The following is a 16,027-nucleotide window of genomic DNA, read 5'->3' as shown; positions in this document are numbered from 1 at the left end:
TATATTAACCCATGAATGTCTCATCCACATTTCAATTTACTGGTTACTCACATCTGTCGATTCACACAAAAAAAAAAACATTAATATACTGCTGCAGGTGGCAGAGTATGCAGGTTTTGTACCGCAGAGAAACCCAGAAAGCTGAAAATGTGTCCTCAGCCTCTGCTGATCTGAATAAATTGCATTTCTTGTGTTTAATCACTTACCGTGTGCAGTGAAGTTTTAACTTATGAAAATTTTTCTAGAATAGCTGGTGCTTTTTTTGTTATGATAAAACCTTGTGTCTCTCAACACCTCAAATAAGCACAAATTCACTGAGACCATCCATCCCTTTCTTCCTTACCGGTGATTTCTCCCTTCCTGAGTGCGAAAGGAATCACCATGTCGAAAGGTCTGAAGCCACTGCCGTTAACGCTCGTACCATCTAGCTGGTAGCTTTCAGACTTCACCTGAAAACAAGACAGGCACAAAGACAGACTTTAGCATGTCAGTGAGGGGGGGAAAAAAAAAATGTTCTCAGCAACCTGAAATGCAAGCATGCTGCCTCCAAGCCCCGCCCACACAAGGGCATCCTGAAAAGGAGTTGTGCAATGAAGGATGGATGAGGAAGGAAGAGGTGGATGACGGTGATGATGGGGTGACTCTGATGCAGCCACAGTGATGAAGAGTGCACCAAGAAAGAAGAGGAGCAAAGGTTACCACCACAACAGCCCCCCCCCCCCTCAAAAACACCTTTGTGCAATGCATCTCGCACACAGATGGTGGTTTGTGAAGCGATGGCATGGAGGAAAGAAAGTGTTTGAGTGAATACACTAAGGAGTGCAGTGAGAGAGGAGTTAAGTGTTCAACCAGCAGCCATTCACCCGCAACAGAGAGGGTGTGTGGGAATATAAAGTGTGTTCTATAAATACTGTCCTCCAAACAGTGAAAAAGACTACCTAAACCACACACTGCAGCACAGCCTTAACCAACCCTGGGGCCTGTACTACAAGGCAGGTTCAACATTCCCAGGATTTCTCTCTTATCTGGTTCAAGCCATCCTGACAGAGTGATCAGACTAAGCGGTCACATGAAAATGGACAGGTCTTAAGAATAAAGCCTATTCCAAAGGATGAAAGCTCTCAGCTGTCAACAGATTTATCAGTATCAACTATAATTACAATTGTATATTATCTTGCATCATAAAAGGAACATGGTGATCATTTTTAGTAGAAAAAGTCATGACATGTGGGTTAACTGAGTGAGTGGATATCCAGTTTCATGTCACCGCTGATCCAATATGAGGCTAAAGAAATCCAGATAATAGAAAGATCCCTGCTTGAATAACTTAGTACAGCGCTCAGGTGAGCTGAAGAACATTGCAATATCTGTGTCTATAAGCTTACTGACAGACCTGCACCTCCAAAGAGCTTCTAAAACATCTGATTTCTTTTGCAGCTCACTCGAATAAAGACTAGAGTCAGTGATTATGCCCAAACTGGTAAGATGTAACCCTCCCATTACCATTATTATTCAAATCATGAACCAATTAATGTTTCTAACCCCAGTTTAAGGCCAATTGTTCTGCTGCAGAATAAAGTTGGAATCAGATGTCTCCAAAGGACACTAACGATCTGCTGAAGGGCTTAAAAACATGTGTAAGTGTGTAAGTGTGTGTAATGGGGTACCCATGGCTTGAAGCCAGCCCCAGGGGGAGCGGCCCGTTGCTGTAGAGATGTCTGCCCTTTCATCATGGGTACCTCATCAGTAGCCTGGTGACATGACAGTAAGGATTAACACATCTCACACACATGTGGGAGTCTCTTTACACAAAGTCCATAGTTATGTTTGGAGTGGAAAACAAACACCTGCGATCACCACCAGCAGTTTCCATTAATGGCTAGAAACATCTTACGTGTTCTGTCCTTAACATTAAGAAATTACATCAAGTTCTCATATTTCCACCCACTTATCAGGCTGGAATAAACTTTTTAGGAATATAAGAGAAGAATAGCATCAATTTGCTATATTTTGTTGCCCTCCATTTTTGAGGACCTTTTGAGGATATTTATTTCTAATTAGTTATGCAAGTTTCTCTAAAGCAGAACCATTATGCATTCGGCCTTTATTGTCCAGCCAAAAATTTAGGCATCAGACTGCTCTAAACACCATCTGATATGATGTCAGATATCCCTGATATGGTCTGGCCAGGCTCTGGCTGTAAGCACAAAAGCCCACCCATTTTTTTTAATCCACTTAAAATGTAGTCTTCACATCTGATCACATCAGAGTTCAAGAAATACCATTTATCTGTCTGTGCAGCCTAAAGACAGCTGCTTTGTTAAGACTGAAAAACGCATCAGTTCAAATAAAATTACTTCCACTGTGACATGACTTTGTGGAGAAAATGATCCCTCCCACACAAACAAGGAAAGACGATGAAAGGCCCAATACAACGAGCAGGAAAAACAAAGAAACAAAACAAACAGTCAAACTAAGAGATGAGGTTAATCAGTGTACAAGGACATGTTTGATACTCTGGATGACCGCGACATCTGCTTTCAAAGTGTTTGTCTAATATGCGTTCTCTTCTCACCGTGACTTTGAAGGGACTGCGTGGGATGTTTTCTCCTCCAAAGCGGACGTAGATGACGTAGTTGCCAGGAGCTGGCGCAGTGTAGAAGATGTCAAAGGTGCCATCTTCATTCTCCAGCACCTCGGCCTCCACCTCTGTGCCATCGGGCTGAACCACCACACAGCTCACTTTCCCTTTACCAGCACCCTTTGCATTCACCACCAGAGCCAGCTCCTCACCAATGGCCACAGTGGGACCCACGCCTGAACCTGGGAGAAGTACACGTTGTGAATTAATCAGACTCCTAAAAATAAATGAGATTCCTTCTGTCAGACTCCGATCACATACCGGTCACGGTGCACTTGCTGGCATCACCAGTTGCTGTGGCACGGACTCTGTAAGGTGATGCTGGGATGTCATCGCCACCATATTTTATAACGATGGTGTACCGGCCAGCACGGTCAGGGACGTATGATACCCGGTATGTACCATCACCGTTGTCATGGATCCTGGGCTGCTTAGGTTTGCCATCCTGGTCCTGAAGAGGAAGGAAGTGAATAACAATCTATGTGGGGTCTACTTTAGTGTGTGTATGCTTATGTGTGTGATACTGACCGTGATGAGCACGCTCAGTTGGCCTTGGCCAGCATCTTTAGCGTCGATATTGAACTCAACGGGGAAGCTGGCGGGGACACCGCTGGTCAGCCCGGGGCCGCTGGCTCGTACTTTGCTGGCATCGTGAGTGGGCAGAACCCGAAACTTGAAGGGACTGAAAGATCAGAGCCAGTAAAGACTGATCAACGGTATGAACCACAACAGCAAGTAGATATCAAAGGGACAAAAATTACCAGCGATAGAGTAATACAGAGTTCACCTCTGGCTGTTAGAGTGAATCGACTCAAAAGGTCTGCTTTGCATGCATTTTTATCTGGTTAATCAGTCACTGTAGTTTCATATAACCTTAAATTTAGCTTAAGTCCATCATTTGAGGTGTTAGCAGTTCAATTAAAACAAACCAGAACAAATCAAATGTATACATTTTCACAAAAGTTGCCCGACTCCTTCTGCTGCTGTACTGCTACAGCTGTGTACCTGTGTGGGACGTCCTCCTCAGCATATTTTACAGCCACCGAGTACGGTCCCTCCACAGATGGCGTGTAGGACACTGTGTGAGTCCCGTCTCCATTATCAGTCACTTCCACAGGCTCTGCAATGCCTTTGGGAGCAGCGACTGCCACAGCCAGGGGCGCCACGCCGGCCTTCCTGCAGTCCACTGTGAAGGATTGCGGGATATTGGCCCTGACTCCTGACGCCACTCCAGGACCAGAAACTTTGACCTTACTAGAGTCCACCACATCCTTAACTGGGACCTTAAATGGACTCCCTAAGTACAGAAAAATAAATTAGGTGTAAACACAACTAGCAAGACTCGTAGCAGAGCGTGCTGTTTGACACTTTAATGTTTGTAGCACATGCAGCAGAGACATCACAGACATGTAGACAGATGTGCAGAGTGAAGCCACCTCTTAATAAATGCTAATAAAATGCACTCCTAGATACTGGATAACTGTCTGACAACATGTCTGTGAATCACTCCACAAATGCAAAGTTACAGAGATAACAGGGCTGCAGTATCTGCTGAATAACTCTGCAGAAACAAAGTCATCGCATAAAAGTTGTCAAACAAAGAAACATGAGAACTTTTCAGACCACAGTCGAAGAAATTTAAAACTGTGACATCTTTAAAACATTAAGCCAAAACCCTCAACATGTCTTCAAACAACCAATAACAGCATTTTTGTAATGTCAACTAAACATTAACTGCACCTTTTATCATTAGCATCTGTTTATAGGTACAAATGAGAGAAAAGGCAACAAAGTGTTATTAAAGTGACATTAAAGCTCTTTAAGAGATGAACGCATGTGAAACAGCTTAGTGAAGCTGTGCTAAATTAGTTTATTCCTGTTTTTCATGTTGATGAGAACCATTCCTCCTCAGATTTTTTCCCTTCATGAGCCTTCTCACATTACCAGACTTAAGTCTGATTAAATTCTTCTCTCTCTTTCTGTTGTCAACAAATCTCAGAAAACTGACCCAAACCATCTGGATCTAGTTCCTGTTTATCTGTGCCACAGAGCTCCACTGTGGTCCAGAAATACTGATCTTTCCACCCTATTTTAACCAACTCACACACAAAAGACTCAAATGTGATTAACTTGCAGTTGAAAATTGTCTCAAACAAATGAAATGCCTTCTCCATTCACTCCTTATCCAACTTTGAGTTGCAGGGGCAGCAGTCTAAGCTAAAGGTCTTAAGATGAAATACACTCAAAGTTGTTTTATAAACTACAAGGGTTGTTAAACTCAAACGCTTCAGGATGCTGAGGTGTTCCCTAAACTAGCTCAGAGAAATAATCTTTCCAGCGTGTTCTGTGTCCAGCGTGGACATGCCTGAAACACCTCACACCTCACCTGGTTTACTCTGAACTGTTTCTGAATGCTTGTCTTTCTATTTTTAAAAGGTAGGGTTTTTCCTGCACGCTTTACAGGTTTAACCATCCCCTGTGCTACAGCTTATTATGCTAGTAAGGGAACCAAAATAATAATAATAAAAAAAATTTTTTTAAAAAAAGATCATCTCACCAGGGATGTGTTCTCCTCCATAGGTGATGTTGACGTCGTAGTTTCCTGGTGTGAAGGGAATGTACTCCACACTGCAGCTGCCATCTTTGTTGTCTGTGCAAGACATCTTAGACTCTGATGGACCCTCCACAGTGATGCCAAGGCCACCAATACCTGCCCCTCTGAAGGAACAACACATCCAAATTATTTGTACTTTAATTATCTACCAACGGCTGTCAAAATGTTCAAATGTTTGCAGATGATACAGGATGATTTACATGATTTGATTGCCAATTTTGTCATTTGCGCACAACATTTTTGCGCAAATGACAGAATGTTTACCTTTTGTTTGTATTAGCTTTAAAAAAAAGAAAAAAGAAAAAAAAGACTGAAACAAAAAGCAATGCCTCGTCACACATGGTGCATTTAAAAATATAACCAAAGAGTCTTAAATTAAATATTCCCTGTAAAAGTGTAGATTTCAGTTTTCTGTCAGTTAACTATAATCTTTACTGACTCATACAGTTATCTACTTTATTGCTCCTTATTTATAAGGATATATGTGCATACTTTATTGCCCAGCAGTACCTGGTGAAGATGTTGAAGTTGTTGGGCTGGTCAGTCAGGCCTTGTTCCAGCCCGGGGCCAGTAGCCACCACCCTGCTCGGGTCACATCCCTCTGACACAGAAACCCTGAATGGGCTATTGGGAACTGGAGTGTCATCATAGAGAACCTCGACGCTGTGGACGCCTAAAATAAAGATTGACACAAATGAAACTGACTTCACAACAAAAAGGTTTAATGTTGAGCAGTTCAGTTCTGACTGGATGCGTTACCGTTTTCAAAAGGAGTGTACTCGACACAGTAGGTGCCATCGGCCTTGTCTGTAACCACACAGTCTGTCAGAGCTCCAGACGGGTTCTTGACTGCCGCCTTTATGTGGTCGCCACCCCGCCGGGTCAGAGAACGAGCATCCACTGTGAACTCTGTGGTGGCTTCTCTGAAAACAGCTGGAGGGAGGGAAACAGAGGAAGGCGTGTTTTAAGCAGAACTCTGACTGGGCACAAGAGGTTTTTTGATCATCACCAAACTTACTCAGGCTGTCAAGTCACCTCTACCTGTTGACTTATGAAGGAGTTTTATCAAGTTGGAAATTACCCCGATATCACAAAGGGATTTAAAAACTATACTACATAAAATACACACAGTCCCTCAACACAAAATTCTTCAATTCACAAAAAATGAAGAGAAGCATTGAATATTAACACTTCAAAGTTCAGCACAATAGTAGAGTCTCTCAATTAAACCCAGTCTGACATAAGCCATTTTATCTCCTCCCCCTGTAAGGCCACCCTATTTAAAAAACTGTTTTGTGATTGGCTGCCCCTCAATTAAACATAAGCAGGTGGGTGGAGCTTATGTACTCTCAGCCGTGTGCTTGGGATGATCATATTAGGTTCATTAACCACTGTAGCGAATGCTATTAAGTTGTATAATTCACTTTCTATGACTTCTAACTTGTATAATATTCAACTGTGCAGGCTAATGCAAAGCAAAAGAAACCAAACAGGAAAAAAAATAAACAGTACTGCTCAACTTGAACGCCACTCATTTAAATTATTCTTCCCAAACTGGATTTGTATCAAACTAAATATATACTGCACCTTGTCCCTCCACTCCAGGTCCAAACACTTTGACTTTGGAGGTGTCCACAGCAGGGTCCGCCATCACCTTAGCAGGGAAACCAGGGACCGTCTTTCCTCCATACTTCAGCAGCAGGGTGTACATGCCAGAAGTCAGAGGGATGTAGGTCACCGTGTAGGTCCCGTCTTTGTTATCCACAATCTCAGTCTTCGCTTTTGCACCTGGAATATGAAATTAGAATTTGTGCTACATGGAGAACCACCAAAATTTTTGCTTTAAACAGAAAACCTGGAGTTTAAACATACAAAATCTCACCAATGAACATGTCTGTTGACAAAGCCAAATGACAGCTTTCCAGCCATATTTCATGATATTAAATAAGCTCTACACTTACCCCCTGGTGAGGCATGTTAAAGAAGCAAAGGGGACGAAATGGAAACTTTCTTCACTTGAAATAACTGATCATCAAGTATTCTTTTAAGTCTCTGCATCCCAATTTTCATAAACAGTGAATAATGGCTGGCTCTGCCTTTATTTGAATACAGCTTTTTAAATGTGCTTTTGAACATTTATAACTTTTATATGACTGAATTAAATAGTTACCTGAGCCCAGGCCTGAACCTGTAGGGCTGCTTGGGGGTGAATCTAGCGCAGCCTCCAGGCTGAGTTCACCCGGTCCAGCTTGAGAGCAGTCCACATTTACAACACTGGTTTCCCCAACCTGAAGAGACAGTAACATGGATCAGACTTTATGACTTTCAGGACAGGAGAGTATTTTAAAGGATGAGTCAGACTCTAAAGCAGACAGGACAGGATGAGATGGGATTAAGGAACTTAAAAAGCAGCACAACTTTCGAACAATGAAAAACTGAACTTGTGCCTATTGCATGAATAAATTCTGAGGAACTTGAAAATTTCTTCCTGGCTGCATTTCAGCAGAGTCCACCACATACATATTGGCTGACCGGGTGTCTCAGTTCATGTGGGACACCCTTTTTCATTCCCTAGTTAGTCACACATTTTGACTGGCACTACTTTTCAGAAGTCACCACTTCACACACACCTTCCCTAAACAGAGGAATGAATCCACTGGCTGTAAGAAAAGCAGGAAAGGCTGCCATCATGGATCAAGTGCAGGTCAATTTGTCACATTTCTTGCTGCTTGTAACACACCCAGTGGAGGAAATTACGCCATACAGTCAAAAGCTATGAAGATTTTTGTGCAATATGACGGAAACTCCCACTAAGACTGGAAAATGCTGCTACAACAAAGACTGGAACATATTACTGGGTGAAGTGGGGAGGAGGAGGTGGTTCTGCATCCCTACTGAAACCCAGAGATCACCACATAAAAGAGCAGCTAACTTTACAAATTTAAGATTAACGAGCCAAAATTCTGAACTGCAGAGAAATTCAGAAGCAGTGTTGTAGCAGCATATTTGTTGCACTCATCCAGATTTCACTCCCCCTGCAGACTCTCACCTTGGCTCTCTTCAGGCCCGATCCTGAGGCAACCACCTTGGAGGGGTCAAAAGGCATCTGGATGTCAGCTCTGAATGGCGATCCGGGGATGTGGACATTCTCAAACAGGATGTTAACCAGGTAGTCTCCAGGCTCGGTGGGCAGGTAGGAGACTGAGCAGGTCCCATCGCCGTTATCTGAACATTCGATCTTGGCCTCGGTCGGCCCCTCCACCGTCAGCCCCAGACCTCCAGTGCCGGCACCTTTGGTGTCGATTGTGAACTCAGCCGGGTTCCCCACTAAGCCTCCCTTCAGACCAGGACCGAAGGCTTTCACCTAAAACAAGACGTAACGCATTATTAATGATACAGGTGTCTAACATGTTAAAACAGACCAAGTAAAATTGTCAGGTTACAGAACAAACTGATATTACCTTGCTGGGGTCTGGAGGCAGGTGGGCCTCCACAGGAAAGGGGCTTCCTGGGATGGGGTGTCCATCATAAGACACGTTAACAGCATACACTCCCTCCTTTGTGGGGGTGTAACGGACCAAACTGACATCTGCTTTACCGGGCTGAGGCTCAACTTTACAAGGTACTGCCTGCTGACTGGGACTCAGCTAACACCACATATGCAGAAAGGAAACAATCAGATTTTCCAGAATTTAAAATTTTTGGAAAAAGTATTTTCCTTATCCAACCTTAATAAAAAGACTGACTCTTACTAACAGTCAGGTCAATATGAGGTTTCTCTGACACTCACCAGTTCTACCACCAGGTGACCTTGACCTCCAGCACCCTTTGTGTCCACCATGAACTGCTGTTCCTGGTTAACCTCCACTCCTGAAAGACATTAGTCACTTATAAGTGGCTGCTCCTGAAGTACCTAGAAACTTTCTGTTAACACCAAAACTGGTTTCAGGCCCTCCAAGGTATGGAGGCCTATCTCCCCCCACCACTTCCCCTGACAGACGCCCTCAGACATCGGTGCATTGGTGGTTCTTTGTGTCCGGGGATGGGCGTCCAGGTACACACCGGCTCACTCCTGGTGGCTGCTTGTCGGGGCCTGGAGCCTGGGGCTCGCTCGGGCCACTTCGGGGGTGGGGTGCCCTCGGCCTCTCGGCCTGGGTCTCGGTCACTCAGGCACAGCTGGCTGCCGGCGAGCTCACGGGCACGTCACTGCAACCCCCCCGGCTTCTGCGCCGCGGCTGCTGAGTGAACCCTCATCTGGGACTCTCCTCAGCTCTTTCTGGGACAGTGGCGCGGCTGCCCCTCTGTTGGTCTTCCTTGGTCTCTTGTGTTCTGAGGGCCTCTGGATGTCTGGAGTTTTGATCTCCTCCATACCTGCTTCATGCCCTGGAGGACGGGGCTGTGGCCCCCCACACCCTCTAGCATATCATTACATGAAGGAACCTTTTAAAAACAAGTGCGCTCATGCTCACAGGTGTACACACGGGTGCTCACACACAAACGACACCCTTTTGGGCTCCTTCCTCAAAGCACACTGTGCGCTGTCGATCTTACGTGCTGCACAATGTTTAATATTTACCGTTATATTCCCATACATCATTGCGATGTTGTTTATTGTATTGCTCTTTTTTCTTCTGCTTGTTTTCTTTTTTCATTCTCAACAGGTGATCGATATATGTATTTTTTGTCTGCTTATTTTGTTGGTTTTTGTTTTTTGCCCTTCATCCCCGTCCCTCTTCTCCGCTGTTTTTCTTTCCCTCTTTCTCCCCTTTCTTTCCCCAGTCAAGTCTGTCCCGTATTTAGCAAGTGAAAATAAAATAAACAATAAAAGGTGAATCAAATAGACCATTACGGCAAGGCTGGGATGGTCCATTTGGTAAAGTAAATCCGTTGGGCATCTTTCTTTGCCTTTAGACAATAATTCTGGTGGCAAAAGAGCCAAACTGCCAAAAAACAAAAAACTAACACTAAAACTGATGACTGATAGAATAAACGGGAGCTCAACATCCAGATCACTCTTGTACAATTTCTGTTGACTGTCACTGTAACTTTAATTACAGTCAAACATTTGTACAATGCTTAACTTTGATTTCATCTCCGATGAAAAGTACTCATCAATTCTCATTAGACCCTGGAAGCAAAAACAAAAGAAAAACAAAACACAAAACCAAACGACTCATGTACCAGAAATGGGAAGGAACCATCCTGAAGTTCCTTGCATGTTATAAAAGAACCAACAGCAAATCTGCAGATATTCTTTTTTGCAGAAGCAGAAGCAGTCATTTTTTTATGCTTTACTGCTCATGTTAGAAAAACAAAATCCTGTATTTATTTATTTTTAAGATATAACTTGTGTTCTTTCTTTGCTAGAAAACTTTTCTAAACAGTTGAGGAAGTTAACAGAAGAGGAAGTCAGCTTACTTCCATCCATGTTATCCACAGTGACTTTGCTGAGGTCCAGTGGTGCAGCGACTCCAACTGTGAAAGGGGCTCTTGGCAATGGGGTCGCCTCCAAACTTCACCACGATTGTCATCTCCCCCTGCAAAGAAACTGATCATTTACTCTGGAACAAACACTAAAAGCACCATGTTCATTTACCATCATGACTCTGGACAGTTTGCAAGATCTGTGACACTCTGACATGACGAACCTTAAGTGTTCGGTTTTGCCAAAATATAAAAAGCACTAGAAATAATCTGATGTACCTGTTGTGCAGGTGTGTACTTGACAGTCTGAGAGTAGTCGTAGTTATCGATGATGTCAAAGTCTTTCACGGGAGAGGAGAAGGTAACGTCCAGTGGTGCTTTACCTGCTCCTTTAGTCAACACTGTGAAATGAGTCGGTTTTCCGCTCTCCACACCTGGACAGAATAAGAGAAGGGGTTATCTTGTAATAATGCTCTGTATACTGTCACAGTCTCACCTACAAATAGCAGATCATATAAAGGACTAACCTTTGATTTAAAAGACTGGGCTCAATGACAGATTTTTGTTTAAGACCTATTCTAATAAATTTAATGTCCCATTAAATCCACTCTCTCACCAGTGCGAGCCAGTCCAGGACCTTCTGCTTTGACCTTTGATGCGTCATGTGAAGGATCGACTTTGACACTGAAGGGGCTCTGAGGAACTTCCTGTGTGAAGTAACCAGAATAAAATCACAGTAAGACCTTTTTTTCTTAAAAGTGGACATTCTATAGCATAGCTTATGCAGCGAAAAGAAAAAAGCCCAAAAGGTAAACACATTTATTGGCACGTCATATTTAACGCAGAGAAATCGATGCATTTCTTCATACAAGCCTTAAATCATGAGGTCAAACAGATTTTAAGAGACACTCGCTCTTTTCTATGTTGTGTTTCACCAACATTAGACTTCTCCCGTAGGAAAAAAGTGAGCTATTTCACTAGTGGTATACAAGTAGGAAGTCAGAGCAGGTTTAGCAACTTCGAAATGATGAAAACATTAAAATAGAAAGATGTCTTTTTGGCACTCATTAATTCATCAAATCTGACTTCAAGCCAACTTAAAACACTAGGGGAAAAACTAGTATTTTATCAATTGATAGAAATTCTGTACTTTGCAGGCAGTTTATGGAGTAAATCATGCTCTGCATTCCACACTCATCTAAATGTGATCACTTCTGACTCCAGACTGTGGACAGCGAGCACTCAGACCAGAGGGTGATCCTTTCAGGAGTGTGTTTGTACCTTGTCAGTGAACAGGACTTTAATGGTGAGCCTTCCAGCAGCAGGAGGGATGTATTTGACTGTGAACGTGTCGTTGGCGTTGGGAATGATATCAAAATCCACGTCAGCCTCTTTGTCGCTGATCATGTTGGCGTCACACTTAATCCCAACGCCGACATCACCTGAACAAACACAGTTGACCATAACCATATCGTGAACATACAGTTATGACTCAGACTCCAAATAATCTCATTTCTTGGCCGATGATCGTTTCAGTGTATACACCGGCTGCCACAAGGTGGCGCTGCCTGCTTCAGTTTCTGCTCCTCAGTCAATCGTCTCGTCTCAGAAACACTTCACACCTCCGGGATGGTGCATTGCCAAAAACTCTAATATAAACAATAAGCCACCTGTGCAACACAATCGGCACTCCCTGCAGCACAAGACCCGAGCTATCAATCACAACAGAGGAATTCAGAGTATGAGAGATAAGAAAAGGACAAGAAACCATGTCAGACAACAGAAACTGCCCACCCCTGAAGGGAAACCACTGATAACCTGAAACCACTCCTGAGAAACTCCTCAGAAACCCTTTTTCTTTCTATACAGAGTGTTAGCAGATGACCTTCACAATTCTCTCTTGTCCCAAAGAAAAAGCTCAAATTACCCCACTGCACATACTCTAATGTTTAAGAATTTAATTCTAGAAGATTTAAAAAAAAAAAAAAAAACAAATGCAGTTTTTATGTGTACACACACAGTTTAATATGAGCATCACCACTGTGGCAAAGTTGTGTGTTTATGGTGGGGGGGGGGGGTCATAAAAGAAGCGTTTCCTGTCATGAAAATGACATGGAAGAAGAAAAATAAATAAATAAATCTACATAAGTGTTACTTTCTCCAGTTTGAACATACTGATACTATAATTTGAAAATAAATAAATTCTAGTAGCATTTGCAAATAATTCTTTTAGCCTTTTAGAGCAGTTTACTTTTTTGCCCCCAGGCTGAATTTAATTTCAACAGCTCTTTTGGCACAGAGCAGAGTAAAAAAAAAAAAAAAAAAAAAAAAAAAAAAAAAAAAAAAAAAAAAAAAAAAAAACAACACATTGTTTGTAACATGTGCATTCACTTTAAAATGAATGTAGCCTTTGAATGATACTACAGTAATATACTCTACACCCCCCTTTTCCTCTGGTATGTCATGGCAATGATCTCAAGGCAGAAACATCCCAACAGGAAATTCATCCATCTGACCCTTCCTGAGTAGTAACACAGGATCATGCTTCATCACCCGCATGCACCGGCCTAAGCATGCTCCCCACCACATTAAAGGAATATATGCGCACTCAAACCTGGACGTGTGCTTTGTCTCTATTCATTAATGCAGTGACAAATACTAGTTGTCCTCAGACTTGTTTGAAGTGCAAGTTTAGATAAGAGTTCATAAGATGCAGCAGAATGGAAATGAATGTAGGAGTGGGTACCCTCTGATGAAGAAAAAAAAAAAAAAAAAAAAAAGAAGAAGGCTACTCTCTCAAACGTCACAGAACAGTCAGCGTAACTTGTTCATGGAAGTTGTTTTTCTGCTTCAAATCTTTTCCAGTTGATTCATTTTAGAATATCCAAATCTGAAGTCTGGTGTTGAACCGGCATATTGGTATCAAAACTGGTTGTGATACTTTGTTAGCTTTTAATAAACTGTGCTGCTTGGACTGACACTGAAACAGGACACACCTTGCTTATCTGTGTTTAGCACACTCCTAACACGCAAACCCCAAAGTTTGTGAAACAACTTGACCAAATACAAAGCATAAAATTACAAATCCCTCTCTTCCCCCCCCCCCCCCAACTCTGGGTCTAAATTAGAAGCTATTATCTTGGTTAATGGCCACATCAGGCATATCTACTCTGTGACACCACAGAAGTACAAGTGGATCCACCACTGTTTAAGGTTATATATATTAATGTCCCAGCCAAAGAAAAGCACATCCCCTTTAAGCAAGTTCTTCTGAAGTGTCATAAAATAGTCAGGATTTCCTGTCTAAATGATTCTTAGTGTGTTCGAGTTACCATCTCCAGCTCCTGAACAGTCCACAGTGAAGTGTGTGGGCTCGTTGGCCTTCAGTCCACTCCTCTCCACTCCGGGACCAAACACCTTCACCATGTTGGGGTGGCTGCCTTTACCCACATTTACCTACGGGCACCAACAGGAAGTGACATCACTTATTTCAATCTCCTTAAGGATGTGAGGCAGTTAAATTTTGTAGAAATAAAATAAAATTAAGAAAACAATGAATGCTATAATACAGAGAACCACAAGGCTCCAAACTAGATGCACAGCTTTTTATTTTATTTTTTTTTAATTTATTCTTAGCATATTTACTGCAACACATTTCAACATCACGTTTATTAATGCTGGCTTCACACAGCTATAACTTCAGAGGAAAGCAGGTGAGGAGGACTCTGCTTCCAAAAAGCCTCTGAAAGGTGTAGCAATAAACCAGGGTGGTGGCATCAAACAGTGAATTCTCTACAGGCAGATCACATCTACAATGTACACAGTTGTGCAATTTTACTCTAAAACAGTAACGAGCATTTCTAATAAAACTGAAAAACTGATAATAAAAAGACACTGAATGAAAAGTGAAACAGTAAATTGCCTAAGTGCAGGTTAACAACTTCACAGGTGCAGAACACTAACTGCTGGGACTTCAATATGAATTTCTAGCATTTAAAAAGGGGAAAAGTCCAACTAATAAAAACCATAAATTTACTTCATGATCATCAACTTGATTCCATATGAAACTCTAGTGTCTTGATGTGATATTAAAATTTTACCACCATCATAAACACTTTTGTTTTTTTTAAAGAAACAAAGTCTTAAATGTCCTTTGTGCCATTTAGATAACATCTCCAGTGCAAGACTGTACAATAATTATTCCACATCACAGCTACACAGTTACTGGGTCTGATTCAGGATTCTGACTTTGTTTTGCTTTAAACAAGAAATCAGTGAATGAGTGAAAGAAAGAAACTGAATGAGCAAAGTCTAAGAAAAAGAAATGAACCAAACACAGAACAACATTTAAATAAAATGTTAATTTATTTTGAAATCAACTTCCACTTGTGGCAATTAAAGTGTTTAAGTGCTTTGTTGTTTTAGTACAGACTGAAATTAAAGTTGGTTTCAGTAAACACGTTAGTTACAGATTTACTGGGAATATTTTAAAACAAAAATGCAAGCACAGAAATCTCAAATGAGGCGCCAACGCAGGGGAAAGAAAACAATTCTGCAAACTTCTAAAAGCTGATTTAAAGGATTTTAAGTCACTACAGATGTTTAAAAAGGAAATCTACTCATTCTATATAATAAAAGTAGAAATCAGTGCAATGAGTGCAAAAATGTTTCTGCAACTTGTGTTTAAGCTGACGAGTGCTCTTTTCACACTTGTTTTTAAAGCCCAACCCAAGCAGACTGTCAAAGGGTGTAGAGGTTGATTTATTCTGCAACTACTCCAGAGGATTAGTCACAAAAGAAGCCGGGAGATAAACGATACGCGCTCTGACACACAGCAGGCAGCGGTAAACCGTTCAGCTTAGGGAGCGACAGACACCATGTCCACTCACTAGTGGGTAAATTAGACAGCATAAAAAGAGCTGCTAACATGGTGTGGACTTTATGTCGCAGTAAACACTGGAATTATAAACTGCTTTAGTCATCTGAGAGAATTTCTAAAAATAAATGCCCAAATAAGTGCCCAGAGTGATTCAGAGATGACTTTGCACCTTAGATACAATGTGTGTATGGAAGCTGCCTAAGTGAGCTCATTTTGACACAAAAGAATCAACTTTCTGCTTCAGTTTCTGGCTTTTAAACAGATTCTTTACTCCCTCGTCTGTAGCTCACCAGCACAGCAGTGGACAGTTTACACTGAGCCAGATTTGAACCATGAACCTCTTTCCCATGCTGGATTCTTTTCCTACACGTTTGATTAAAAAGGTGTCACTGCTGTAGGCTCCCAGCAGTGCTGAGAGCTGGGTGCGTCTGTTTGCATTTTATCCACCCAAAGTATCTTCACTGAAATT

General features: G+C 42.0%; 1 protein-coding gene across 1 annotated transcript in view; it reads right to left on the bottom strand.

The window, feature by feature from the left end:
- Positions 1 to 16,027, bottom strand: part of LOC120716106 (filamin-B) — a 64,715-nt gene that overhangs the window by 8,502 nt on the left and 40,186 nt on the right. Inside the window, 20 exon segments of the mRNA XM_040003488.1 lie at positions 344 to 449; positions 1,668 to 1,751; positions 2,576 to 2,823; positions 2,903 to 3,092; positions 3,170 to 3,323; positions 3,647 to 3,938; positions 5,199 to 5,359; positions 5,766 to 5,928; positions 6,015 to 6,188; positions 6,843 to 7,043; positions 7,426 to 7,543; positions 8,305 to 8,619; positions 8,717 to 8,902; positions 9,046 to 9,125; positions 10,674 to 10,749; positions 10,751 to 10,792; positions 10,959 to 11,113; positions 11,296 to 11,386; positions 11,961 to 12,121; positions 14,012 to 14,135. Coding sequence (XP_039859422.1) covers positions 344 to 449; positions 1,668 to 1,751; positions 2,576 to 2,823; positions 2,903 to 3,092; positions 3,170 to 3,323; positions 3,647 to 3,938; positions 5,199 to 5,359; positions 5,766 to 5,928; positions 6,015 to 6,188; positions 6,843 to 7,043; positions 7,426 to 7,543; positions 8,305 to 8,619; positions 8,717 to 8,902; positions 9,046 to 9,125; positions 10,674 to 10,749; positions 10,751 to 10,792; positions 10,959 to 11,113; positions 11,296 to 11,386; positions 11,961 to 12,121; positions 14,012 to 14,135 — 3,121 coding nt within the window.

Source organism: Simochromis diagramma, unplaced genomic scaffold (genome assembly GCF_900408965.1).
Source record: "Simochromis diagramma unplaced genomic scaffold, fSimDia1.1 OVJJ01000320.1, whole genome shotgun sequence".
In the NCBI taxonomy this organism is placed as follows: domain Eukaryota; kingdom Metazoa; phylum Chordata; class Actinopteri; order Cichliformes; family Cichlidae; genus Simochromis; species Simochromis diagramma.
The sequence above is the reverse complement of the archived record's forward strand: the minus strand, read 5'-3'. Positions and strand labels throughout refer to the sequence as shown.